Source organism: Pituophis catenifer, unplaced genomic scaffold (assembly GCF_029215685.1).
Source record: "Pituophis catenifer annectens isolate HBS135680 unplaced genomic scaffold, rPitCat1.0.hap2 SCAF_4, whole genome shotgun sequence".
Lineage (NCBI taxonomy): Eukaryota > Metazoa > Chordata > Lepidosauria > Squamata > Colubridae > Pituophis > Pituophis catenifer.
The window spans coordinates 33,120,958-33,147,949 of record NW_027256884.1 but is presented as its reverse complement, the minus strand read 5'-3'; the positions used below and the strand labels follow the sequence as shown (position 1 = coordinate 33,147,949).

General features: G+C 38.6%; 1 protein-coding gene across 1 annotated transcript in view; it reads left to right on the top strand.

The window, feature by feature from the left end:
* Positions 1-1,677: 1,677 nt before the first annotated feature.
* The window catches only part of GCC2 (GRIP and coiled-coil domain containing 2), a 34,539-nt gene continuing 9,224 nt past the window's right edge, over positions 1,678-26,992 (top strand). The window contains exons 1-15 of the mRNA XM_070943240.1: positions 1,678-1,747; positions 4,295-4,357; positions 5,907-5,991; positions 6,288-6,355; positions 8,008-8,112; positions 9,158-11,638; positions 20,917-20,977; positions 21,595-21,695; positions 23,620-23,718; positions 24,216-24,335; positions 24,762-24,926; positions 25,007-25,111; positions 25,646-25,808; positions 26,276-26,376; positions 26,477-26,554. Of these exons, the coding sequence (XP_070799341.1) occupies positions 1,742-1,747; positions 4,295-4,357; positions 5,907-5,991; positions 6,288-6,355; positions 8,008-8,112; positions 9,158-11,638; positions 20,917-20,977; positions 21,595-21,695; positions 23,620-23,718; positions 24,216-24,335; positions 24,762-24,926; positions 25,007-25,111; positions 25,646-25,808; positions 26,276-26,376; positions 26,477-26,554 (3,801 nt within the window). The 5' untranslated portion in view covers positions 1,678-1,741. The remainder of the gene's footprint in view (positions 1,748-4,294; positions 4,358-5,906; positions 5,992-6,287; positions 6,356-8,007; positions 8,113-9,157; positions 11,639-20,916; positions 20,978-21,594; positions 21,696-23,619; positions 23,719-24,215; positions 24,336-24,761; positions 24,927-25,006; positions 25,112-25,645; positions 25,809-26,275; positions 26,377-26,476; positions 26,555-26,992) is intronic.

The following is a 26,992-nucleotide window of genomic DNA, read 5'->3' as shown; positions in this document are numbered from 1 at the left end:
ACAGCCCCTTTCCTATATAAAGGGTTGCCCGGGGTTTGAATTCCCATTGCTGTTTCTGGAGTTAAATAAAAGAGTTACAGTTACATTGTTTTGAGTCTTCCTTCAATCGCCCACGATTTAACACTAATCTTCTGGTTTATATTGTTGAACTGCATAAAAAGTACCAATAAGACTTCAACATACTTTAAAAATACTTTTTTTTTTGTTTATTAGTAGCAATTCTTGTATGTAACACTTGATAATCAGGCAAAAAAATCTGTATCTATTGTTAAGTTTCTCAGGCAATATAGGTGTTTCTAGTCTACTTTTAGTGCTACCAATCAAACAAATGTTATTTCCTTTGATATATTTCATTTTTAAACAAAAAGGATGAAAGGGAGCAGAGAAATATGGGAGGATTACAAATTGAAAACATTCTTGCCTGACCCTTGTAAAATCCACGTTTATTAGAAGATAGTTGCAAGTAAACCTTCATCTAAAGCACACTATCCTTTTGCAAGGATGTTTTATGTAGGATGTATAAGGAAACAAAACTTGGCCATATTATGACTAACCTGTAGAAAATAAATTCGACATACTTTTGCAAATAAAATGATAATTGTTAACTGGAAAGGAACAAGAGTTTCCCATTTTAAGTATGCTTTCCTAAAAGCAATCAATACTAATTACTTCTGAGTAGGTGTGCTTAGAACGGGAATTTAATAGGAAATAAGTTACCTCTCCTTTTCTTTTTCAAAAATCTTACATGGGAGAAAATTAGCCCACTTGATAATTCAATTGGCTTTGCCTGACCTGTTATTTTCCCCCTTGCATTTCAGTTTGGCAGAGCATGTGGATAAAAATGTTCGCTTATATGTTTGTACAGCAACATACATTTCATTTGGTTGCATTGTAATGACAACTTGCACACTCAGCTGGGAGTACATGTATATGACCCACAGTGTTCAAGTTTGCAATTTGTTTATTTCCAAGCCTCAAAGGCTAAACATAAATTAAGTCTTCAGGGTAACTCTGCAACCTAAAGATTCCATCTACACCCTATGCAATTTTCCCGACATCCTGCTTTTGTTGGCTTCCTTCCAAAATGTTATTTTTTAAAAAATCTTTCCAATCTAATCAACAGCACTAGGAGCTCTGCTATTCTTCCATCCAATTACTAACTAGGGTCAAGCCTGCTTAGCTTTTCACCCTCTGTCAAAGCGGGATAAGTGCTGCCCCCTGCTGCTTCCAAGGAAGTTATAAATTGAAGCACAGTACTGCAAAGTCTTTAAGGGAAATATAAAAACATTTATTTTATGCAGTGATCTTGGTGGTCACGGAGCAACAGCCAAAGAACCATCTCTTAACTATGAAGATATCAGACAAGGCAGGCGAAGGCCAACGCCTGCTGTACAGAGAGAAACTAGAAACAGGTAAGGAAGCCTGTCCGTTGCCATGGCAATTCGAGGCCCGAAAATTCGAAACTTGGCAAGCGTTTAAAATTATAACGGTAAATCCGGCCGGCAAGAATCAGGCGACCGCTAGGGGGCCACAGAACGCTCTCAGAACGCTCCCTACTACCATCTGGCGGCCGCTTGGATGTTTCCGGCCCTCGCTGGAACTCCGCTTGGGCCGCGCTCGCGGCGGTTTCGCTGACGTCAGCGGAGGGCGCGCGGACGAACGGTGACGAAGGCGGAAGCGGCTCAAGGGCTGGCGCGGAGGCGACCTCCGCTTCCCCACCTCAGCCGGAACCAGCGCTGCCATGGAGGTAACCGGCCGGGGGAAGCGGGGAAGAGGAGCGCGTGGGGCGCCGCCTGGGGAGCTGGAACTGCCCCGTTTCGCTCGCCTGCGAGCCACGAGGCTTGGCTTTTCCGGTTCGCTTTCCCTCCGGCTGTAAAAGGGCCTCCGTCCCCGCCGTTAGTGGGTGGCCCCGTTTTTCTCGGTGAAGAGGCGATAAAAACGCCGCTGGGTGATGCTCGGAGGTGGCTCGATATTCTTCTATTCTGCACCGAGGGGAACCCGGGGGGGGGGGTCCCCAACTCTGTCCGCTTTTCACAAGTGCTCTGGAAACACCGGCACAGTGATTCACCCGAGGGGCGTAAATCTTTTTAAGCAGCCTGGAATGGGGTCCAAGTTGTGTGTGTGTGTGTGTTGCATTGTGGATGATGCTGAATCGCCTTTGATCTTGCTCGCTTTGGCTTTAGCAGCAACCTGGCAGTCCCAACAAGTGAAGCTTTCCTGGTTCAGACTGAGAGCAAGGAGGGCGCGGTTGCTTCTTTAAGAAGAAGCAACAAAAGGGCTATTTGGGCTGCAACCAAAACTTTACCGAAGTTGCTTATATGTTGGGCTTTACTCACTTCCTTCAGATATACAGTAAAAAAAACAAAAAAAACAAGTTATTGAAATGTGGGCACGGTCTGTTGCTTGATTTTGGCTTCATGTGTTGAGTGAACTCGTTGTGGTTTGTTCAGTAAACTGGTTTAGTGTAATGTACTATAAGCCCGCTCTGATTTTTTTTACAAATAATGAACTTCAGGTAGTATAAACAACACATTGTAATTATCCTTTACTTTTCTTTAAGTAATAGATTTGTGGAAAGGAAAGCCGATAGCAGAGAACATGCATTCAAGTAAATATGGTAATGTCTGGACTCTTCCCCCATCACCCCAGTAAATGAAGCAGTGTGGTGGCTTATTAAAAGGCTAATCCAGACCCATCCCCCCAAAAAAGTTTGAGACATTTATAATCTGCTCTGAATGCTGAATATAATTTCCTCTGTACTTTCGACAGTTTGTTGATTGTCTTTGCAATAAATTTATGTTCTAAGCTTTTGTGTGTCCGTGTATTGCATTGAAACGACCAATTTTTAAAAATCGGATGTCCTCAGATTTGGCCCTGATAACTCCTGATTTTTTTGGATTAAGTGATCTAGAAAAGGTATTCATCATTTGACAAAAATACAAGAAAAAAAATTCTAAATGTCATAGGGAAAAAGTTGGGCTAAACTTTCTCTACAAGTAATAAATCCCAGAAATACGTTGGTTTATTAGTAAGAATTCTTGTCTTGAGCTACAAGTTTTCTACCAGAAGGTGGTGCTGAGAGACTGATGTTTTTATTCTGTAGGAGTCTTTAAGATTCGCTTTTATTTTTCAGTCTTTTTATAAAGTCGTTAAGAGCTTTTACAATGAGATGCCATGGTGTTCATATATCACCCAGTTATGTGTGCACTATAGTATATCATGGTATATCAAGACTGGAATGAGTTTAGTGTACCCCATTACAATTTGTCATAGTTACAAAAAGTTTAAAATCCCCTTGCCCAATTTTTTTTATTAACTTGCCATATCATCTAGGTGTGACAACTCTGGTTAATGTTAACTATGGCCCATTCAAATTGTGGGTTATGAAACTGGCTTGCCGTAATTTAAAACAATAGAAGAAAAAAGGATATTTTCTCCTCATAGCTATCCCAGAGAAAGAAGAGAAGGGAAGCATATGAGCCTAGGTATAATGTTTTGTATTGTAATACACTTTTGTTTCTCACAATATCCAAATACAATTTTCTTCTTTTTACCAAATCCATAGGAGGTGATTGGTTTTCTAACTGAACTTTAGTATATACAGTTTGCATTTTTTTCTTCCAGGAGTAAATCATGCACAGTAGGACTTTGTAGTGCTTTTGATAAGATGTGGAAAAGGTGCTTTGCAATATGTTAGCACATAAATGCAGCACATGCTTGTGTATCATTTAAAAGTTATCTTTTCCTGAGATTACAAGGCTGCTGTGGAAGCCTGCAAATAGGTCTAATGCTCTCCCACAAAAAGAATTTTGTGCCTTCAACTTAACTCCTGATGACCTCATGGAGTCCCTACAGTTTTCTTGGCAACTTGGCAAGTAGAATTCTAGCCTCCTGGTTTTTAGCCTGATGGCCCAATCACTGTATCAGACTGGCCCACAATGCCCTTCCCTTCTGTCATTAAAGCAGAAATCTTGCAACAGTAAGAAAAAGACACACCTAATTTAATAAATACAAATAGATTCTGTATTCTCCTCTTCCTAGTAAAATCCGAAGTGTTATGTAACTTTAACAAGTACCACTAAATATTTTGGGATAAATATAATGCAGAATTGCTAAGATCCTTTTCTGTAATTTTAAAATGTTAATTATTCTTTTAACTGGTTTATTAATGAAATTATTTAAATGCTATTTCTTTTTGTAAACTGCTTTTTTGAATAAGTATGTATATTATAGGTATAATAATACATTTTGATATTTCATGCTTTTTTCAATATAAAACTTTATTTCTGCTTAGCTGCAAGATAGTGAACAAGAAATGGCAGCTTCTCCTCCTACAGCCACATCAGGGAAATCAAAGGTATATTTCTACAAACTTTTCTGAACTTTATAATCATAGAGTTGGAAGTCACCATCAGTGTCATCTGGATGAATGTTTCTCAACTTCACTAACTTTAAAATATATGGATTTCAACCTGCTGGCTGTAGAAGTCTGATAGTTAAAGACAATTCAAAGTTGCTGAGAATAAGGAACACTGATCTAGATTGCTACCACCACCCCACTCTGGATTCAGTGGGTGACTATCTAGCCTCTGCTTAAAAACCTCTAATGAAGGAGAAGTTATCATTTCATATCACAGCCTATTTCACTGGCTAATAGCTTATCACAGTCTGAAAATTTGTCCTGATGTCTAATCAGAACCTTCTCCCTTGTAGTTTTAGCTAGTTGGACCTGACCTCTGTGGCAATCAATAATAAATTTGCTCTCTTTTCTGTATGACAAACTTTCAGATTTTTTAAAAGATTGCTATCATCTATTAGTTGTTTCTCTTGTAAGCTAAACATACCCAGATTCTTTGAATATTATTATAAGGCTTTATTTTATTATATTAACAAACCCCCACTATCTTGTTAATAATCCCCTGAATCTCCTCTGATTTGTCACTGTTTTTTTTTAACAGTGGTGCCCAGAATGAGATACAGTATTCCAGAAGTCTAATTTAATAAATTGGTTCATTTTCTAATGTAAATATTAACTTTGTTTTAAATGTAAATAGAGTCATTGCCATTAAGTTTATTTATTTATTTTTATTTGTCAAGGAACGATGGATATAGTTTTTACCAGAAACATCTTCCAATCATACCAGGAAAAGTAATTTTCATGCAGTAATCTGATTAAAATAAAATACAGCGTTTACAGTGTTCAGATATTCTTTTTAAACTTCCTTCTATGTATAATTGGGTTAGCAAATCAAAGAATTATAAATGTCTGAAGATAGTTTTATTTAAGCCTTTAAATAAATCTTAAATCTTAATCCTTAATCAACTTGATAAACTGCAGAAATTTCAGTTGGAAATCAGTGTTGCCCAATTATTCAGGTAGTATATTATTCTTCAGTCTGTAAGACCAAAACCCTCAAAGGGTTTCTTTTCTGGATCAGGAATTTTGTTACTGAAACTTTTAGTACCTCCTCAATATTGTCTGTTGTAGTTTGGTAATGACTTGGAAGTTGAAGGTTTTATTCTACTAGACCCGTAGAGCAGTATTTATGGAGCTCTTCAAGCTGTCTTGCTTTATTTAATTGGCCAAAATAATATTTTGAAACATATCATGGAGGAATATGCAGGTCTATTGTAATTTCAGAAGACATAAGTTCTTTAAATATTATTGTTCTGAAAGATTGATCTCATTTTGCAGGTCTATTGGAACTAAATATGTTTTATAGTGATATTAAATCAAAAAGATTACATCATATATTACAATGTTTTCTTATGAGTCCTGAACAGCGATCTGCAGTAATATATTGGTTGAAGAGCAGAACCAAATATTATGTTCTGTATGATTATCTGGATGATTAAATGAAATTTGAATATGCATCCATTTTAATTTGCATTTATGGATTTTACAGCTGGACACATTAACAAGAGAAGATCTTATCAAATTTGCGAAAAAGCAAATGATGCTTTTACAGAAAGTGAAATCCAGATCTGCAGGTATCTTTACAGAAACTTATTTAAACTTATTTAAAAGCCATATAGCAGAATACTCTGGAGAAATTTAGCCAATTCCTCCTCTATATTCCACCCACCCCACCCCCAGCCCCAATTTGCATTAGCATCCATGCTGTGAAGCTTTCTTGGAAGAACTATAAATATCAGACTAACTTAGACATGTTCCTGTTAATAATGCTGAACTCTACAGGTTATATAAATTATATTTTGGATTGTGTAAAAATAAGATACAAATATAACAAGATACTGATTCATACTCAAATAATAATTTTCCCTAGAATTAGAAAAGGAAATTGAGAAACTAAAAACAACATCTGTGGCTGAAGGAACTGATGATATTATTCAGGTATGAATCCATAATAATGCATAACATATGGTGCAATAATGTTTAATTCCCAAGAAATTCATTGTTTGGTCCAGTGGGAACGATAATGGCTTGTTATATGCTCACATTGCTCTTTGTGTCTTTTGCATCATTTACCTAGAGATAAAATACAGACTGCTGATTGATTGTGAATAACTTTTAATTGAATTTCATTTAACAAGGATTGCTTTTTAGTGTCTTCTGTGCTCTATCTTAGAATTAAATACTGTTTATGATAGCCTCATGTCTGGTATAAAAATGTATTTTTTTTTTAAAGTAAAGTTGAAATAGTGAAAGGAATTGTTAGCTTTAATTACTTAATTTACCATACAACTAGTAAGAAGGTGTTACCTACTCTAAGACGTAATGGCAACTTTGGGATGAAATACTATATTATAATATAATACTACATGTAGAAACCTAGACTCATTCATCTTCCTCTCCCTTCCTCACTGTAGCTACAAAGAGCTGTTTTCCATTTTCTTTTAAACTCAGTTCAGTATTGCATTCAAACTCTAAAATGAAAAAGGTTTACTAAAACATGGTTTAATTAACCATGGTTTGCTTGGCTCATATGGACTGCAATTTAAGGCTCAGGTAGGATTAAAAATTGCACTAATTGAAAAACACAAGTGAAACCTTCTAACCATAGTCTCCTACTAGGGCTAACCATAAAAATATAAGTACCAGTACTTTTATCATCCCTTTCTTTTGCCTCTTCTCTCCTAGATTAATGTGGTAGAGTAGGCCTGATGTTTATTGATGAACAAAGTTTACTGTCATGCCTGGAAGCCATATTATCTGTGTGCCTTGAGGATCCAGGCCTGCCACAATCATACCGTGGGAAGTTGGGAGGGGGGATTGCATGAGTGAAGTAGAGATAGCCGTAACAAAATTCTCTAAGAGAAGTTCAAGGCCATGGTGTCCGGCAGCTGTGCAAAGAAGAAATTGGAGGATGTCTTCTGCTTGGGAAAGAACTGATTGGAGCTGTATGGACATGTGGGAGATGTGGGCAAGGACTTGAACTTTCTTGTGGGTGAGGAAAACCTGGAAGCTTTCAGATTCAGGTTTTCCCAGATGTGCCAATATGACATCCCTAATAAAAGTTAGCTTTGAGGAAGCTCAAGCCTCGGAATTTGATTTCGTTGGGGGAGTTACTTGGAATCCTGACATTTACTCTATATTTTGGGATTAATGATGAATACCTTCTATAACCAAAATTGACTGTAGGATGTGTGTTGATAAATTGTGTTTTTGTTAATTTTTTCACTTTAATGGTAATGACAGAGTTATTTTCCTTACCCTTCATTTATTTATGAAGAATGTCTACAGATGAATTTCACTGAAATATCATTGATATAATTAACATGGAAACAAATATTTTTGAAAAACTTTCACATAAGAGAACGCATGATGAATAACTTCCTTCCCACCCCCTCAAACCTCTGGGTGTTATGCCAAAACAAGCAATAACTCCAGGAGATGAGAGCGATTCTAGTATTGTCTCTGGCAAAGAAAAAAAAAAGAATTTAGAGAAAATGCTGTGTGCGTGAATGTGTGTGTTTTAATAAAGTTAAATGTATATCTGCTTTTGAAAGATAATTATAACTTTTTTCCTCTCTTCTCAAAACTAGGCACTTACAGAGAAACTGAATGTGGTTCTTTTGGAAAAAGCAGAAGCCCAGCAGCAGTGTGTAGCTCTGAAAAAAAACAATGTGAAAAAGCAGCAAGAAGCAGAGGTATTCCATAGGAAGATTTGATAGGAAATTATTGACATTAAAATATAGTTTATTAAATAGATTTGAGTAACAGAAAACGCTTTCATTTAAGTTTTTGGCTCCAAATTCTGGTTAATATGCACTGCCCAATTCTCCCTTGCAAATAGGTAAGTGTAGATGCTAGGAATGAACCCCACAAGAGTGTAATATTCATTAAAATCTGTGTATAGGACAGTGTTTCTCAATCTTGACAATTTAGGATGTGTGGACTTCAACTCCCAGAATTCCCTAGCCAGCCATTCTCCTGATGGCCAGGGAATTCTGGGAGTTGAAGTCTACATCTTAATGTTATCAAGATTGGGAAACTACATTCTTTCAGATGGGTATTCCAGTCTTGAAATGTGGGTCAACAGTGTGCCATTGTAAGATTTGCAAATCTTAGTGTGAGAAAAAGTATTTTAATGACAGACAAAAGTAAAGCCAAACACTAATGCACAGATATATGTTGAGTGAAAATGTTATACTCTACAGCTGGGGCGTTCAGATATAAAAAATATAGAAGTTCTAAATTTGTATTCTAAATTCGCATTATTCTTCTACTTTGTTAAACATTTTACTGTTCTCTGATCTCTCTGTTTTGGAAAAAATCTGAAATACTTTTAAAAATAATTTAGGATCTAATCTGATACTCAGTTCTGTTACACATACTGGTAGGTCTATCATTTAACATAAAGCTTATTGCTACATAGATTTCACATTCAGTTTTACAAATGGAATAAATTGGAAAGGAACTAAGTCAATTAAGTTTATATTATTTACAGACTATATAGTATATCCGTTGTATTTAGAAATCCTGTCTCGTTATATGAAATGTACATTTTTCCCTTATCAGAAAAATCACTGCTCTAAGTTGAGATAAAGGTAGACATCAATAATAGTACCTCTGCAGATTGCACCTGTATATTTCTTGTAAAATCTACTAATCCTTTGATTATTAGTTCTATAAAATAGACCTGATGCTTTTATGATGCTTCATCACATATTTGATTTACTTTTTTTAAATTAGGATGCCCTTGCTCAGGAAGAAATATGGCAGAAGAAGTTTGCCCAATTGAATACTTCTCACCAGAATGAAATTGAAAGCCTTAAAAATGAAGGATTAATTGCACAGTCCAAATATAAGGAAACTATAGCCACATTGCAAAAGGAGCTGCATACAGAACTGAAAAAACAAGAACAGCTCACAGAACAGCTTAACTTCCATACTAAAGAGCATGACGAAATTAGAAGACTACAGGAAGAAGGCCAGCAGACAAAGATCACTTACGAAGAGGAGATCTTGAATCTAAAGAAACAGATAGAATTTTCCAATGCATCTAAAGAGGAGGAAATTACCAAACTAAAAAATACTATTGAAAGTAATTCTAGGCAGTATCAAAACAGAATTGATGAGTTAGGTGAAGAGCTAGACAAACTGAAGACCTCTCACCAAGATGAGCTATCAGAGCTACTACAAAAACTTGAAGCCTCTGCTAAAGTATGTGAGGAGGAACAAATTAAAGTAGATAAGCTAAAGCTGGACTTGATAGAGCAATACAAGGTAAAAGAGAAAGAGATGCAGGTTGAATTGCAGGCTTGTAAAGAGAAATATGAGCAGGAATTGGAATGCATAAGGCAAACCTTGACTAAAGATGATGAAAATCAAAATGAGACCAGAAATACTGAAACAGAACCAGAAATGGTAGAAAAGACTGGGCATATAGAGAAAGCTTTCAAAGAACTGGAATCTCAGCATAGTATATTAAGAGATGAATTAACTTATATGAACAATGTTAAAATGAAACTGGAATTGGAAGTACAACACATAAAAGATGAATATTTTCATGAAAAGGAAGATTTGGAATTCAAAATTAATGAACTTCACCTTGCCAAAGAAGAGCATTGTTGTGTAATAGAAAAACTGAAATCAGAGCTCCAATCAGCAAAAGGACTATACGAAAAACACATAAAAGAGAATAGCCTCAAAATGGAGGGTTTAATAGAAACCCACCAAAAAGAAATATGTGAACTGAATCAAGCTATAACATTGAGTGCAGAGAAAAAAACCCAGTCACTTATTATTAAAATACAGCACCTTGAAGAACAATGTCAGAGGCATATAGAGGAGAAAGAAGAAGCCATTGCTAGTTATGAGAACTTGCGGGAAACACTGGTAACTTTGCAGACTGAATTGGGGGAATCAGCTGGGAAGATAAGCCGAGAATTTGAATGTATGAAGCAACAGCAGGCTTCTGATGTTGATGAATTACAGAAAAAGCTTCGAGCTGCTTTCAATGAAAGGGATGTCCTCCGAGAAGAGGTCAATTCTCTCCATCAACAGATAGAACAGTTCTCCTCCCAAAAAGAGGAGGTAGAAGAGCTCAGGCATAAAATAGGGACACTTCAAGAAGAGAATAAGCAACTGCTTTGTTGTCTTGATCAAAAGGAGTCTGACCTAAAACAAATGGAAGAGAAAGAAAATGAACTTTCCTCACAGAATAGTAGCTTCCGTGACAAAATGCAAGGTTCAGCTGAGAAAATAGAAAACCTGCAGAAAAAATGCAAAACACAACAAGAGACGGTAATGGCACTTCAGCAAGAAGTTGAAGCTCTCAGCATATGCAACCATCAATTAAAGCAACAGGCAGAAGAGTTGGGGGAGAGACTGGAAGGTGTTTCTGGAGAAAAAGAAACAAACCGGCAGAAGCTGATCAAATTTGAACAACAAATGGAAGGATTTGAACAAGATAGAACAGGGCTGTTATCTGAAATAGAGGCTCTTAAAAGTGAGAACGACAAATTGAAGGAAGAACAAGATCAAGCAAGGCAGGAGCTAGACCGCTTGTCATCTGAAAAAGGAGACTGGAATCTATCCAAAGATAAAGCAGAGAGCTTAGAAGTGAAACTACATATGGCCTGTGAAGAAAAAAGCCATTTGATTAAATTACTTGAGGAAGAAAAGGCCTTTAAATCTCTTGTTGTTAGTCAACTGCAAAGTCTCCATGAAAAGATGGGCTCCAAATACCCAGATGAAAACAAAGAAGAAGATATTGTTGGCACATTGCAGACTGCAAATGAATTTTTGGCAGAAATGAAGCAACAGGAACAAAGTCTGATCTCTCAGAAAAATGAAAATGTTAATCTGCGGCAGGAATTACAGAGTGTCCAGGAAGAAAATGAAGCTCGTTGCACAGAGTTCAGATCTCTATTGGAGGATTATGAAAAAGAAAAATGTCTCTTGAAGGAGGAATTAGAAGGAGCTTTCTCAGAAAAAGAAGTACTTCAGCTTGACATTCAAGAATTGAAACATACCAGTGAGAAAATCAGGAAGGAGAACCAAGATCTTCTAGTTCATATTGAAAATATTTCTGAAGAACATGCAAATCAAGAAAACAAAATGAAAGAGCAGGAAGAAAAATCAGAAAACGAACAGAAAAATCTAACCTTAATTTTGGAGCAGAAGGAGACTGAACTGAAAAATATGCAAGCCGAACTTTCTTTGCTAAAGGTTAGACTTTTATTATTGAAATCTTTAGACTTCTATTATTGAAATCTTTAGACCCCAAGACTTAAATTGGAAAGCTTTGGGGAAGTATATGCAAACTCTCTACTGCTCATGTATATAAGAGAATAAGTGCAAAGATATACTTTGTTTGAACTTTCAATGGTTCCTTTTCATTTTAGCAAACAAGATTGTTTTAATCCCAAAATGGGTATGTATGGATGTATGTTTGTATTTATGTTTGTACATTATCAAATTCAAAATGATCTTTTGATCAAAATTGGGCTAGGGAGTAGCATTTAGCTTAGTTTTCTTTCAGGAGTCAGAGAAGGGTGGTTTTTTAAAAATAAAAATTAATGGTATTTTGAATGATGAAAGATTAACCTTTGTCTTACATCAATTCAAAAGAGGCCTTTTTCTCCTTAGTTTTCAGAGATGGATTTCAAGTTTGATTTTCATGACTACTAGTTAATAAATTTAAAGGTTTCTTTGTCATGGCTGATCCAAAATACAGTTTGTACTTGTTTCGTGACTACAAGTGAGGCTGGCAATGTGGTCATTGAGCAAAATGGTCACTAAATGAAACTAAAACCCTCTTTATGATCTTACTTCAGCTTTCTTTTGCTTTATAGGCCAACAGAGTTGGTTACAAAGTTAATTTTTTAACACTTGTACATTGTGAAATGTCATTAATCAAGGCAGTTGCTAAATTAGGATTACCTGCAAACATGTTATAATGCTTTATGATTTCCTTGATGAGGGTGTGACATTGTCCAGATGAGGGTTGTATCAGTCGGATCTGATGCTGGCTGAGTCATAATTTTTGACCACTCCCCTTGCTCCTCCCCTTTCATGCTCAGTTTAGACTCAGTCGGCCTGAGAGAAACATCTCCTACAGATCTGGCTATACAGCCCAGGTCTGTTCAATATCACAGAATTGTAAGTCTTTTTGACCACCTTTAAATTTTCCTAAGGTACCAGTCTACCAGGCTATTTTTTTTTTCCCCTTTTCTATTGTAGCCTGCCGGTCTTGCCTTAGGCTTTGCTTCGCTCCTGGCGGCGGCCATTTTGAAAGCCCCATTTTAAAAGGGAACTTTTTTCCTTTTTCTTTTTCCTGTCTTTTTTGGGGGGGATTTTTTTGATCTATCCCACCAACGATTGTTTAAGGGGCCCTAGACCACAATACCACCAACAATAATAGCGATTCCCTAATTTTAAGGGAAATCGCCAAATCGGGCCGCCGCCCACGCTACAGCGATCCCAAAACCGCTGATCAGCTGTAGAGCGGTTAATTGAAGCGCCGCGGCAATTTTAAAAGGAGTTTTTTGCCGCTTTGCCACCAACGAGTCTGCAAGTTTGGGGGGGGCAGCAAGCTTCTTCTTGCCTCTCCCTGTGGCATTTCCAGCCAGTATTTTTTATTTTTTCTCATCGTGGCTGTGGGGGCGCTGAGGAGGTCTGTTTCTAGGCTTGCCTAGACAGATACCTCCGGAGCAGAGTTTCCTCCTGCTCAAGTGTGACCTGGCAGCCATCGTGCTTAACGCCAGAGTCGTTGCCATCTCAAATTTCAACCACGTGGCGAAACTGAAACCAAAAGCTATTTCTCCAGTCGACATCGTGGTCGCAGTGAGTATACTAAAGATGGCGGATTGCTCTTCCCATGGGGAGGAAAATACTGTGTACACTGGGAAGAAATCAACTTCCAAACGTAAGCACCTTTCTAAGCCTGAGGAGAAGGATTTAACAAAGAGGCATAAATCTCTAGAAAGGCAAGCTAGTGAGGTGCCTGCAACTGAGCCTGGTAAGGGGACCCCCCCCCATCTACCCCCCCCTCCTCCCATTTCAACTGTTAGCCAGGCCTGGTCTTCGGAGGGAGAGGGTAATGTTCTTCAACAAGACCAAAGCAATTTGCAAAACCCCTTTGCAAGTCAATTAATGACCCCTGCAACTCCTGTATTTGGTGGGCATGCAGCTGCAGCTGCTTCAACAGGTGAATCCTCTATGCCTGTGCTAAACCCCGAAGATCCTTTAAAAAATGTGCCAGAAGGATTGAGAATTCTGATTGAACAGTCCATTGCTTCTAGAATGGCAGCCAATATTCATGGTCACCACTCTGGCTCTGCTATTTCAGAGCGATCTGCCCGTATTAGAATTTCTCCTGCAGTCAGCCTTACTGGCTCTCATTCTCCTGCAGCCTCCAGAGTTATTGAAGCCTTTGTGTTTGAGGAAGAGAGACATTCTGACCTATCAGATGATGAGGGGATAATCCAAGATCAACCTGCCTTTACAGGCTTATTTCCCCCCAATAAATTCAAGTCTTTATTGCATAAGGCTCGCTTAACAGCCGCCTTAAAGGAAGATGAATATTTTCAAGAGATGCAGGAGGCTCAAAAGGGTGGACTACAGGGACCTTTTTCTGAGCCCCCCCCCTGAACTTTGTTATGTACCAACTCCACAACTGTTCATAGACGTGGTAAAGAAACAGTGGGCTGGGCCTGCAACCATGGCATCTGCACATGGTTCAGATAAGAAATATTATGCTGTTGCTCCAAAGTTTGCTCAACTCCTGCAAGTTCCACCTGTAGACAGCCCTGTAGCGGCCCTTTCCTCTTCTTCTTCATACGTAACTGGGGATACTTCTGAGGGTCTAAGGCCAGAAGACAAAAAGTTAGAATTTCTGTTTAAAAAGAACCATCAGGCCTCAGCATGGGCAATTCAATCAGCTTCATCAGCCTCATTTTTTAATAGAACTACCATCCTTTGGCTTCAACAGTTACAGGCAAGGGTACCCTCCAGTGAGGTTCGCCTTCACCAGGATATTAATAAAATCATTGCTGCCACTCAATTTTCGGCTGATGCAACCTTGAATTCAGCCAAATTTGCATCCAGAGCCTTAGCCTCTACAGTTTCAGCCCGCAGGATGCTCTGGCTTCGCCAATGGCCTGCTGACCTTAAGGCCAAATGGCGCTTGGCTGCAGCTCCATATTCTGCAAACAAACTATTTGGGGAATCACTTGACCCTCTTCTTGTAGAGACACGGGATAAGCGAAAAATTTTGCCCTCAACATACAAACGGGCTGAAGGAAGACCCTCCCCATATTACAGAAGGCCTTCCTTTCGTTCCTACCCCCAGGGAGGCCCCTCCAGGCAGGAATATCTTCAGGGATCCTATCGATCCTCGGACCGTCAATATTTTCGGGACAGGAGCAGCAAATTCCAGCCCAAACGGTCCTTTCAGGGTTCTGGTTTCCGCCAGTCCCGCAGTCGTAAGTGACTCACTACCAAATCCTCCAGTAGGGGGTCGCCTGTCCCTCTTTGCGGACAGGTGGGAAAGGTCATCATCAGACCTTTGGGTTCTTTCAGTTGTGAAATTCGGCCTCCCCCTGGAATTTCTCTCCAGGCCTCCAACCCGCTTTCTTCAATGTCCAACTTCCAAAAGCGAATCCAGACGTCAATTAATGAACCAAGCAGTTCAGCACCTACTACAGATTCACGCCATAGAGGAGGTCCCCCACGATCAATGGAAACAGGGGTATTATTCCATCCTGTTCGTAGTTCCAAAGCGGTCAGGGGGGTGGAGAGCCATTCTGGACTTAAAAAATCTCAACTCATACATAGTGTATCGCAGATTCAAAATGTGTTCACTAACCTCTATTCTTCAAGGGATTCGTCCCAACGATTTTCTAGTTTCCATAGACCTCATGGAGGCTTATCTTCACATTCCCATCCTGCCAAAGCATCGACAGTATCTCCGATTCAGCTATGCAGGAAAGCATTTTCAATACCGGGCTCTTCCCTTCGGACTGTTATCTGCACCAAGGGTCTTCACAAAGGTCCTGGCGGTCGTGGCGGCTCACCTGAGACAACAACCGGTAAGGATCCAGGCTTACCTGGACGATATTCTGATTCAGGCTCACACTCAAGAGCAAGCCTTACACGACCTACACCTCACGATTCAAACCCTGAACGACCATGGGTTCTTGGTCAACTACAAAAAAAGTCAGTTAGTGCCAGTCACCAGGATCACCCATCTTGGTGCCATCATAGACGCAGCCCAAGGGACTGTCTACCTAACCTTGGAACGACGGTCAGACATCAGGGACCTAGTAGCTCTCATTCGCAGAACTCCATCAGTTCCATTGGCCACTCTATCCAAGCTCTTAGGCAAGATGGTCTCCTGCGTTCAGATCGTTCCATGGGCACACCTTCACGCTCGCCACTTGCAGTGGTTCCTGCTTCCTTTTCAAAGGAAACGCCAAGCTCACACCATGTCAACAGTCAAAGTTCCACTCTCAGTCAGGCGATCGCTAGGTTGGTGGACATCGCCTTCTCTCGACAAGGGGTGTCTCTTCATGAATCACGACCGACTTGTACTCACTACAGATGCCAGCCTTCACGGATGGGGGGCTCATCTTGCATCACACGTGACTCAGGGCCGTTGGTCTGCATCAGACCTCGCCAACCCTATCAACTGGCTGGAGCTGAAGGCCATTCGTCTCGCTCTCACGCACTTTCACCGGTTTGTGCAACACCGTCATGTTCTGGTGTTGACAGACAATATGGCGGCGAAGGCACATGTCAACCGTCAAGGGGGCACCCACTCAAAGCGCCTCATGGAGGAATCATTCCGCCTGGGCAAGTGGGCAGAACAACACCTCCTCTCCATCAGAGCGGACCACATTGCGGGATCGGAAAACACACAGGCGGATTTCCTGAGCAGGACAGAGGTGGACAGCAGCGAGTGGCAGATTCATCCCGACATATTTCATCAGATTTGCAACAGGTTCGGCATCCCAACCATAGATCTTTTCGCCACACACCTGAACAATCAGCTTCCTCGCTTCTTCTCGAGGTTCCCGACGCCAGGGGCGGAAGGGGTCAACGCTCTCCGTCTCACCTGGCTGCCGGGTCTTCACTACGCCTTTCCGCCGCTGCCTCTGATTCTGGCCCTGATTCGGAAGGTCATCGCCGACAGAGCAGGAATTATCCTCGTGGCTCCCCACTGGCCACGCCGTCCGTGGTTCGCAGACCTGGTCAGTCTCTCCACATTTCACCCTTGGTGGATTCCACCAGACGAGATTGTACTGCGTCAGGGGAACCTTCTTCATCCGGACCCTCAGTGGCTCCAACTGACTGCATGGCGCTTGAAGGGGCCCGTCTAAGGCTGGACAATTATTCAGATAGGGTGATTCACATTGTTCAAGCCTGCAGACGTAAATCCACAGTCAGACTCTACAATATCTCCTGGCTCGCCTTTTATAGGTGGTGCCGTTCCCGGCAGATAGATCCTGTTTCAGCCTCACCTGCCCAGATCTTGGAGTTCCTCAGAGATGGGTTTGACCGTGGTCTGGCCCATAGTACCCTTTGGAGACATGTGGCGGCCCTGTCTACGGCCTTGTCCAGTCCATCCGGCCGACCACTCACTCAGCACCCTGTGATAAAAAAGTTCCTGCGAGGAGCCAGGCTCTTGCAGCCCTCCTCGATTCATAGATACCCTACTTGGGATTTGCCCAAGGTCCTTAACGCCTTAACTGAGACTCCCTTTGAAACCCTCCGCACGGTTCATCTTCGCTTTCTCACCCTTAAGGTGGTTTTCCTTATAGCCATAACTTCAGCCCGTCGCATTTCGGAGCTGGCAGCCCTCTCAGTTAGGGAGGATCTCTGTGTTTTCCGGCCGGACACAGTTGTTTTGAGATTGGACCCTTCATTTATTCCCAAGGTTAATTCCCCCTTTCACAGGGCCCAAGAGGTTATTTTGCCCAATTTCTGTCCCCGGCCCTCTCATGCCTTGGAACGAAGGTGGCATACCTTAGATGTACGGAGGGCCCTAAAGATTTATATCAAAAGGACTGCTCCCTTCAGGAGGTCAGAGGCTTGCTTTGTTTCCTTTTTGCCAGGCTCCCTAGGGTTAAAAGTCTCTTCTGCCACAATTGGTAGATGGATCAGGGCTTGCATCGCCTCGGCATATCAGGCCCAGGCGATTCCTGTTCCCAATAGCATTACTGCCCACTCCACTAGGAGTGCTGCTACCTCAGCAGCTTGGGCAACTCAGGCCTCCCTTGAGGAGGTATGTAGGGCAGCCACCTGGTCTACCCCCTCGCCATTTATTCGTCACTACAAGATAGATACCTTTGCTTCTGCTGAAGCGTCATTTGGCAGGAGGGTTTTGCAGCAGGTGCATCGTGCGAGGGTCTCTCCAGGCCCTTCGACATCCCGCCCTTGAGACAGCCAAATCTTTGGTATGTCCCTCATCTGGACAATGTCACACCCTCATCAAGGAAATTGGGCATTGGTCTTACCTTAAATGCCAGATTTCTTTTTTTTTTTCTTTATTTTTTAGTTTTGTTTTTTTTTTGCTTCTTTTTTTTTTTTATTGAAAAGGTTTTTCAAATACAAGTTTTTCCCCCTTTTCCTCCCTTCTTCCCTAACCCCCCCTCACCACCCATCCCCCCCTGTGACTTCTTCTTCACAACAATAAGCTAATTCATAATTAATTACATAATATTTTACCATACCCTTACTCACTCCTCAAAGTACTGACCCTTAGCAAAGTATTCTTATAACTCCGCTTTTCTCCGCTTTTCACAATCTACCCTTTTTCTCCTCCCCCAAACTTATAAAATATTATTATTATTACAACAACATAACCTTTACTTTTATATATATTAATTTAACATTTCAAAGCAGCCTTCTCCAAATTTAACATTTGTTCAGTTCTATCCGATTCTTCCACTCCCCAAAATATATGACTTAAAAATCCTTTTTCTTAAACTAATCAATCACTAAACTAGCCTATTTCAACCCAGTTTCCTGCAAGATTACCATGCACTACAATTCTAAATATAATCCACTGCCCACTCTGCTTAAATATACATATGTCTATATATACATTTCATTTTATAAAAAAAGACAATAACTTTAAATTTATAATTCATTTAGTATCTTCTTTGATGTCTTTCCACTAGATTGTTAAATCCATCATCCATGATAGGGTAACATAGCATCCTGGTGCAACAGTTTATTCAAAATCTTCAGTCATCTTCTGCCCCCATCAATAATGAATATCCTCATGTATATATAAAAATAAAAACAACCACCCGAGTGACATTATAATTATATTCCATATAGTTGTAATTGTGGTTTTCATCAGGATTATAAATCCCCATCATCTTTGTGGGTAACAGCCAGATCTTCTGCATGCCCCAGCATGACTCTCTTGCCTTGTAACTCAAAATAGATATAATATATTTATCGGTAAAAGAAATCCAAAATAGATAGTTCAAATCCAACAATGTAAGGCTCTTTCCACATCCCAAAATCACGGCATTGCAGAGATCTGCCACTTTCCTCAAGATAGTATTAAACGATAATTCGCCTCCAATATCTTTTCACATATTCATTTATTTTTTTAAAATCCCTGGCTTCACTGTTGCTTGGTTTAGAAACTACTATTTCTACGAGATCTGTTTCTTTTCTTTTTCTTTTGCGGGTTGCATTTCCATCCAGATTTCCTTCCTACAAGTTGTGTATCAGCTGATCGGTTGTCATTCTGCTTTGTAAATTGATCTTGTTGGTTTTGTTTTATTATCTCATATGTCTTTTCCTTCACTTGTATATCAACTGGTTGATTTACGCACTTGTCTGTAAGTTGATAGTTCATCACATTAGAATCAGATGACACTGCTCTCAAATTTATAGACAGTCCAGCTGGGGTATCCAAGGAGTCCAAAGACAGTTTATCTACCACAGCCTCTGTAATTTGATGTTTTCCCTTTATTTCCAACTCCTTTTGCTTGTCCTGTGTTATGCCTAAAGATGTTAAATTTTTTTTTAAAATTTTTTGATAAAATTCTTCCGCTTTTTCGACTGTATCCAGTTGGTATCTTACTCCTTGATGTCTCAATATTAAACCAACTGGGACGTCCCACCTAAATAGAATATTCCTTTTTTTTAACTCATTCACTAGAAAACCAAATTTCTTCCTCTCCATTAACATCTTGGGTGGGAGTTCCTTAAAAATCCCAATCTTTCTTCCACGAAATTGCAAAGCAGAGTCATAAGAATTCTGGACAATATTATTTCTAATTTCTTTGTCTGTAAAATAAATCACCACATCTCTAGGCAATTGCCTTTGTTTTGCCAACCAGGAGTTTATTCTATAAATTCTGTCAATCCTGCAAAACACTTCATCAGGTTGAACCTTTAAAATCCCAGCCAGAATTTCAGAAGATATCTTCCTTAAATCATCTCTGTCATCTTCCTGCAAACCTCTCAGTCTAATTGCATATTCTGTAAAATTGTATTGGATCATTAAAACTTCTCTTTCAATCCTAAATGCCAGATTTCTTGAGTGGGGTGACATTGTCCAGCCCCTCCCTCTGTCTCAGTGCCTGTACAGTTTATTGTTCTTGTTCAGTAGTTTTTTTCCAGTTGTCCCGTTGGACCGATTTACTTCCTCCTGATAACGATGGTTCCTGTTGGAGATACTTCTGGTGGCCTTCCTTCGTCAAAACTGAGCATGAAAGGGGAGGAGCAAGGGGAGTGGTCAAAAATTATGACTCAGCCAGCATCAGATCCGACTGATACAACCCTCATCTGGACAATGTCACCCCACTTAAGAAATCTGGCATTTAAGGTAAGACCAATGCCCATTTTTTATAATTTAATAATGCCCAAATGGTAATGTCTACCATTTATGTAGAAGTCTTTCATGCCAAGTAGAGGTAGTCCTCTACTTATGACCACAATTAAGCCCAAAATTTCTGTTGCTAAATGAAAAATTTGTTAAGTGAGTTTTATCTGATTTTATCACCTTTCTTGCCACAGTTGTTAAGCGAATCACTGCAGCTGTTAAATTAGTAACATAGTTGTTAAGTAAATTTAGCTTCCCCATTGACTTTGCTTGTCAGAAAGTCGCAAAAAGTGATCCCATGACCCTGGGATACTGCAACTGTCATATATATGAGTGAGTTGCCAGGATTCTGAATTTTGATTGTGTGTCCATGGAGATGCTGCAATGGTTGTAAGTGTGAAAAACAATCACAGGTCATTTTTTTCAGTGCCTTTAAACAGTCACTAAATAACCTGCTGTAAATTGAGGAGTACCTGTAAATCATCCTGCTGGGTTTTTTTTATTGTATAAAAACAAAAAATTGACCAGTCTGACCATTTTATGTTAAGATTATGATGGGATGTTCTATCTCTAGAATTTGCTTCCTTTCCCTCACTAAGCAACAGGAAAATCATCTGCTGAAATGCCCATCTTATTTATTTTTTTTATAATGCAGGAGTCTGTGGAGAAGTCTTCTGCTGATCGTGATCAGCAATTACCAGAAACAGAGAAAATAGGTAATTTGTATGCATTTTGTTTGCTTTCTTTTTAAATCTTTTTGTTTTCTTTTATTTTTGACTGCTCAAAAGAGTTTGTACAGAAATCATTAAATGCTTTTCTAGAGTTTGTTATATGGAGTAATACCCTACCAGTCTCTGCGAAGCAAGAAACTTTGCATCTGCCTTAAATTACAGGCTTCCGATTATAGTTTTAGTATAATGCTCTTGAGAGCAAATATGCTTAATTGACAAAGCTCATGCAAAGGATAATTTAAATAACAGGCTTTCAGGCAAATATTGAACATTACATTTTTCTAAAAAAAATTAAAAAGAATTTAGTAGTTTGGCATTTAAGACAGATTGTGATCACTTAATTTATTTCAATTTGTTGACTGAAAAATTCTACCACACACTTAATATATTAGATATGCATTATTTGTTGTTGAATTTGGTGCTGCTAAGTAATTGTTGAACCTTAGACCATTTCAAACTGAAGTCCATTGAAATGGTTACTAAATACAGCATACAGTTTAAATGGTGATACAAATAATGAAATGAATTTTTTTAAATACAGTTATTGACTATAGGAAGATTTTTGCTTTTACGTTTTAAAATATTAATTTGGTTTGCTTTAGTAAATTTGGAACAACAGCTGAAAGAGAAGGAAGAAAAAATAAATAAAATTAAAGCTGTTGCTGTGAAATTGAGGAAAGAATTGGATTCTAGCAGGAAAGAGGTAAGTTGCCAAAAGAAACCTCTGCACTTTCATTCAGTTGAAGTGTTGGCAATGTAATTACATTACACTACAAATTACATTTACATTGGTAAGGTAATTACAATATGTTAAAAGTAAAGTTAATAATTTTAATTGTAATATATTTTCTGAATTGTGAGTTGCCCAAAGTCATTTGTTGAGATGAGTGGGTATAGAAATCAAATAATAAATAAATAAATAAATGTCATCCTGGCACAATATAAAGTTTCTAAGGCCTGCTTTTATCTTATTGTTTTTAAAGGGTAAATGATGAGCTTATCTGAACATCTGGCTTTAGTTGCTCTCTTGTTTCTTAATTTACACACATTTATGCATGTGAATTTGATGGCAAGTTTTCAGTTGATTTTGCAGTGAGCACACAGTAACAGTAGTCTGAACATTCAGTAGAATTTGCTGGAATTATACACTGTTCAAAAAAACAAAGGGAACACAAGCAGAAGACATCCGAGATCTGAATGAATGAAATAGCCTTATTAAATACTTTGTTCGTTACATACAGTAGTTTTGTGTTCCCTTTAGTTGTTTGAGCAGTGTATAAACTACTGTATGTAAAGAACAAAGTATTTAATAAGGCTATTTCATTCATTCAGATCTCGGATGTCTTCTGCTTGTGTTCCCTTTGTTTTTTTGAGCAGTATATTTTATCAGTTCTTTATTCTGTTTGAACTGGCTTTGTAAATACATCTTAAGGACAACTCTAGAAGTGTTCTTTTTTTAACTTCTAAAATAATCAATTACTTGCTCTCTATTTAAATAATTTCAAACATTTTTTTTTAATTAAAATCAAATCTTCATTGTCAAAGACCAGAATAAGGTACGTGAAGCATAAAAAACTTTCAAAATACTTCGATGCTGTTTCAAGTCAATAGACGTTCTTGAAAATATCACTGTGTTCAATCTAGGAATCAGCAGTTTTGTCTTCTGAGCTTTCGGATTCATACTGGAGCCCATCTTTAGGGAACTTCTCTCTAGCACCCTCGTGAGTCCAAAAGCTTGGAAAACAAAACCGCTGGTCCCGGTGACCAACCCAGTTTGGATCCTGCAACATTATTTTGGGACACATATATTCCCCTTCATTCATATCACAGCATTGCCTACATAAAATAAAACAGGGCTGCGGGAAAGCTGAGAGTCGGTGGACCAGAGTGGCGGCCAGCCACATAAGGCTCATCTTCATGCGGCGGCACCAGCAGCAGATTTCCCCGGGCAGAGACCCGGGGGAAGGCAGACAATCCAGATGCGTCGCATGGGCCATGTGAAAACCAAGAGTTGGTGGGCTGGAGCAGGAGGCTTATGTTCACATATTTGGCTTTCCTGCACCCTGTGGCATGCTCGGATCGCCTGCCTCCTCCCCTTTGCCTCCGCCTGCTGCTTGGACAGGGAATCAGACAGGCTAATCACCCTGAAATCGTGTTTCCCTGAAAATAAGCCCTAGTGCTTATTTTGGAGCCCCCCAAAATATAAGATGGGGTCCTATTTCCTGGGAAACATGGTATGTGTGTATACACATACATATATACATACATACATACATATATACATACATATACACACAAACTTTGTTATAGATTTTCCACTTGAAGATTTTCATGTTGAAAGAGCTAGATGCATTACTTTGGATAGCAAATGTATTGATTATAATTTTAAGACTTTGAGTGAGAGTCAGAATTTAATAGGCCAAAGATATTCATTGAATAGAACATTCTTATATCTTGGGTTCTCCCTAAATTATAAAAATGCTCCTGTAGAATTGGAAAGTCTTTGAAAGACTGCAGAAGTGCTGTGGGATATTTAAAAGAAAAAGTGGATCAGTGAAAAATACATCCTTCTATTTGGTAGAGATCATCTTTGCCACTATGATTAACATTTTTTTTTCTGCCTGTAGGTACAGTCCCTTAGAGAAGAGCTAGAATTAATAAAATCAGAAAAAGAGCAACTCTCGTCTTCAATGGCAGACATCATTCAGGGAGCTGAGAGCTATAAGGTAAAATGTCTTCATCTTTACCAGGTGTATTTCAGGAACAGGCAGCTGCTTTGGTCCAGTATATGCAAGTAGAATTTTGAGAACATATTAAAAGCATCCTCGCCAAAAAGCTGTCCTGGTGTGATACAATCATATACCAGATATCCATTCATCAGCAAAAAAACATAGATGTCCCCCCAAATGCTATCTCTTTCCACTTTTTACTGGACCCAGAAGTCATTGAGCAACAATCATATATACAATTGGAGGCATTTTTAGAAATAAATATGATGCCGAAGCTGGTGTTTTTCTATGAAGCATGCTAGTGTTCCATCAATATAGTTTTCACACAAGATTACAGAAAATAAAATATAGACTTATTTCCTTTGGGGTAAAAAGTCAATTTGTCTAACATGGTGATGGGGTAAAGAAAAAGATGCATCTCCCTTGTACATGTGTAATGCACTATGGACCTATATCTCTTCCAACAATGTTTTAAATTACATGTGCTTTCCAAGAATCTTTTATTAGAATATGACAAGCAAGCAGAACAACTGGATTTTCAAAAGACTCGAGCTCGTAATTTTGAACGTCAGATTGATGACCTGACCAAACAGTTGGAGAATTCAGTTCAGCAGGTATTTTTTTAGTAACATATATAATAAATACATTTATTAATAAATGCTATTAGCATTTGCAGAGCAGAAGATAAAATTAAAGTGGAAGAAATGGAGAGAGAAATTGGGAAAACAGACTGCTACTTAAAGCTCCAATGTAAGAACAACCTTTGACAATAGATTTCTGATTTTTTAGTCCAGGTCTCTCTTGTCACTAGTAAGTAACCAAATGTCTGTGGAAAGCTTATTGAAGTGCTGTCTTGACTGTTCTCATTTTTCTTTTTTAAAGAGAATTTTCTGTTCTGCTAAGCAAGCTTTCGCAGCTCTTGATGGAAAATTAGTAGGAAACTTAGCTTCAGGCAGTGCAAATATTTAAATGTTAAAAGTTTCCATATACAGAATGGAATAATGGTTTGCCATCATAATTGTATTACTTCTCTATTTTAGCAAGAACAGTGGCATTCTGCAAATGAAGACCTCTTGACTCGTGTTGAGACTCTTCAGACTAACGTCAAGCTGTTAGAAACCCAACTGCTAGAAATCCAGAAAGCCAAAGCAAAAGTTGATAAGGAACTTGAAGCTGAAAAGCTTCTAAAAGAACAAAAAATAAAGGTAAACAGCACAATTAAAAAAGCAGAAAATAAAACAACTATTTTTATTATTTGAATTTAGAGCACAAACTATTTTTGCAGGACCATGCTAACTCTGTCAGAGAAGCAGAAGAATATCAGACATTACTACAGAAAGAAAAGAAACATCTTCAGAAAGTTTTGGAAGAGCTAGAATTGGCAAAGAAGGTAGATGAGTGGTTTATTTGCTTGTCATACTTCTATTTAAATATTTGTCATCTTTTGATATTGTTTGGTTTTGATAGTTTCAGAATCCTAACTTTTATGTGAACGATAGCATGTTACTGTATTTTTCAGAGTATAAGATGCACCTTTTTCCCCCATAAAAGAGGGTGAAAATTTGGGTGCATCTTCTACACCAAATGTAGCCCTGCCCAGCTGAAAAAAGCCTCTGAAACCTCCGTTTGAGAGGCTGAAAAAAAAGCAAGGCGCAGAGCTCACAACCAATGAACCTGTTGCTAAAGTTCACCTCTGAGAACAGCTGATTGGGGGTATTCCGGGAAACCGATCTACCCCCAATCAGCTTTTTTCTTATTTTCCTCCCCAAAAACTAAGGGTGCGTCTTATACTCAGGTGAGTCTTATAGTCTGAAAACTACAGTAATTTAGCATATGAGAGAAATAGCTAATGACTTCTAGACAAGGAATAACATTAAAATTGCATGTTTTAATTTTATATGATGCTGAATGTTTTAATATACAGGATGCTCACCAAAGCACATTGATGGATATGGAAATAGCTGATTATGAGCGTTTTGTAAAAGAACTTAATCAAAACATTACCGACAAAAGTAGCAGAATTGAAGATCTCGAGCAAGAAATTAAAATACAAAATCAAAAGAAAGAAATTCTACAGGAAGAAATCAGTAAGCAGCTTTTTAGAATTTAAGCTTCCATTTCTGCCTATAGAAGGATATATATCAGTTCAAGAAGACTTTGTATTTGATTCAAAATAATGTGCTATAAAACTGGCATATTTTAATACAGTGCAACTCAGTAACCTGTTAACAGACAGAATATATGTTCCCACAATTATTATTGTTGCAATGATTAATATTGTCTAATCAGTTAAATGCTTATTAAATAAACTTTACACTAACAATTCTGTTGTTAAAACAGATCATTGAATTTTTTTGCAAATTTTTGTCCAATGATATGACCTGCTGTTGTAAACTAAAATAAAAAAGTACAAAAAAATCTTTTTTCAATAAAAAAGAGAAGCTTTATTATCCAGGTAGAATTTGCATCAACTCCTATGTAGGAAAGTCATGTTTCATTAAATTTCAGTTGTTTTTCTAAACAAGTCAGCAACAAGGATTACTTTGTTCCTTAGAATCCTTACAGAACTCTGTACAGGAATACGAGGAAAAGAATGGCAAACTCAAGCAATTACTGGTAAAAACAAAAAAAGAGTTGGCAGACTCAAAACAAGCAGTAAGTTTGTGTTTTCCACTATTAATTCAGCTTTACTGCCTTCTGACAACAGTATATAATAATATTTTAATGGTGTTGTTATGATTATTTTTTATTCCAGGAAAATGAACTTTTAAGACTTCAGGCATCTTTCAAGGGAGAACTAGAAGCCAATCAGCAACAAATGGAAGATTATAAGGCAAGATCCTTATTTCCCCCTCTCAGATAGTAAAAAAGAGTATTATATCCATATTGATATTGCATCCAATATCTGCTTGGAATATGTGTATCATAACTTCCTCTCCTCTTTCAACTCATTGAACAAATTTGAACTGTGTGACTATGTTTGCTTCATCACCAGGAATGCTGTGGATAGGTGCACTGGCTATAAAATTTATTTTCATTCTGGGAACTGGAACTCAGATATTCAGAGAAATTTTCCCACATTTGGCTAAAGATGAATTGCCCCGAATATAAGGAACAGTAGGCCTTTCACAGAAGATCCCTGAACTGGGCCTGGATGCATGTGGAATTCCTGGGCCTAGAAGTATGAGGCAGTTCCTGAATTACACAGAAATTCCTTTCCAAGGTTTTTGCACATTTTGAATCCTGGTCTGCATGCATGTAGAAATACAAC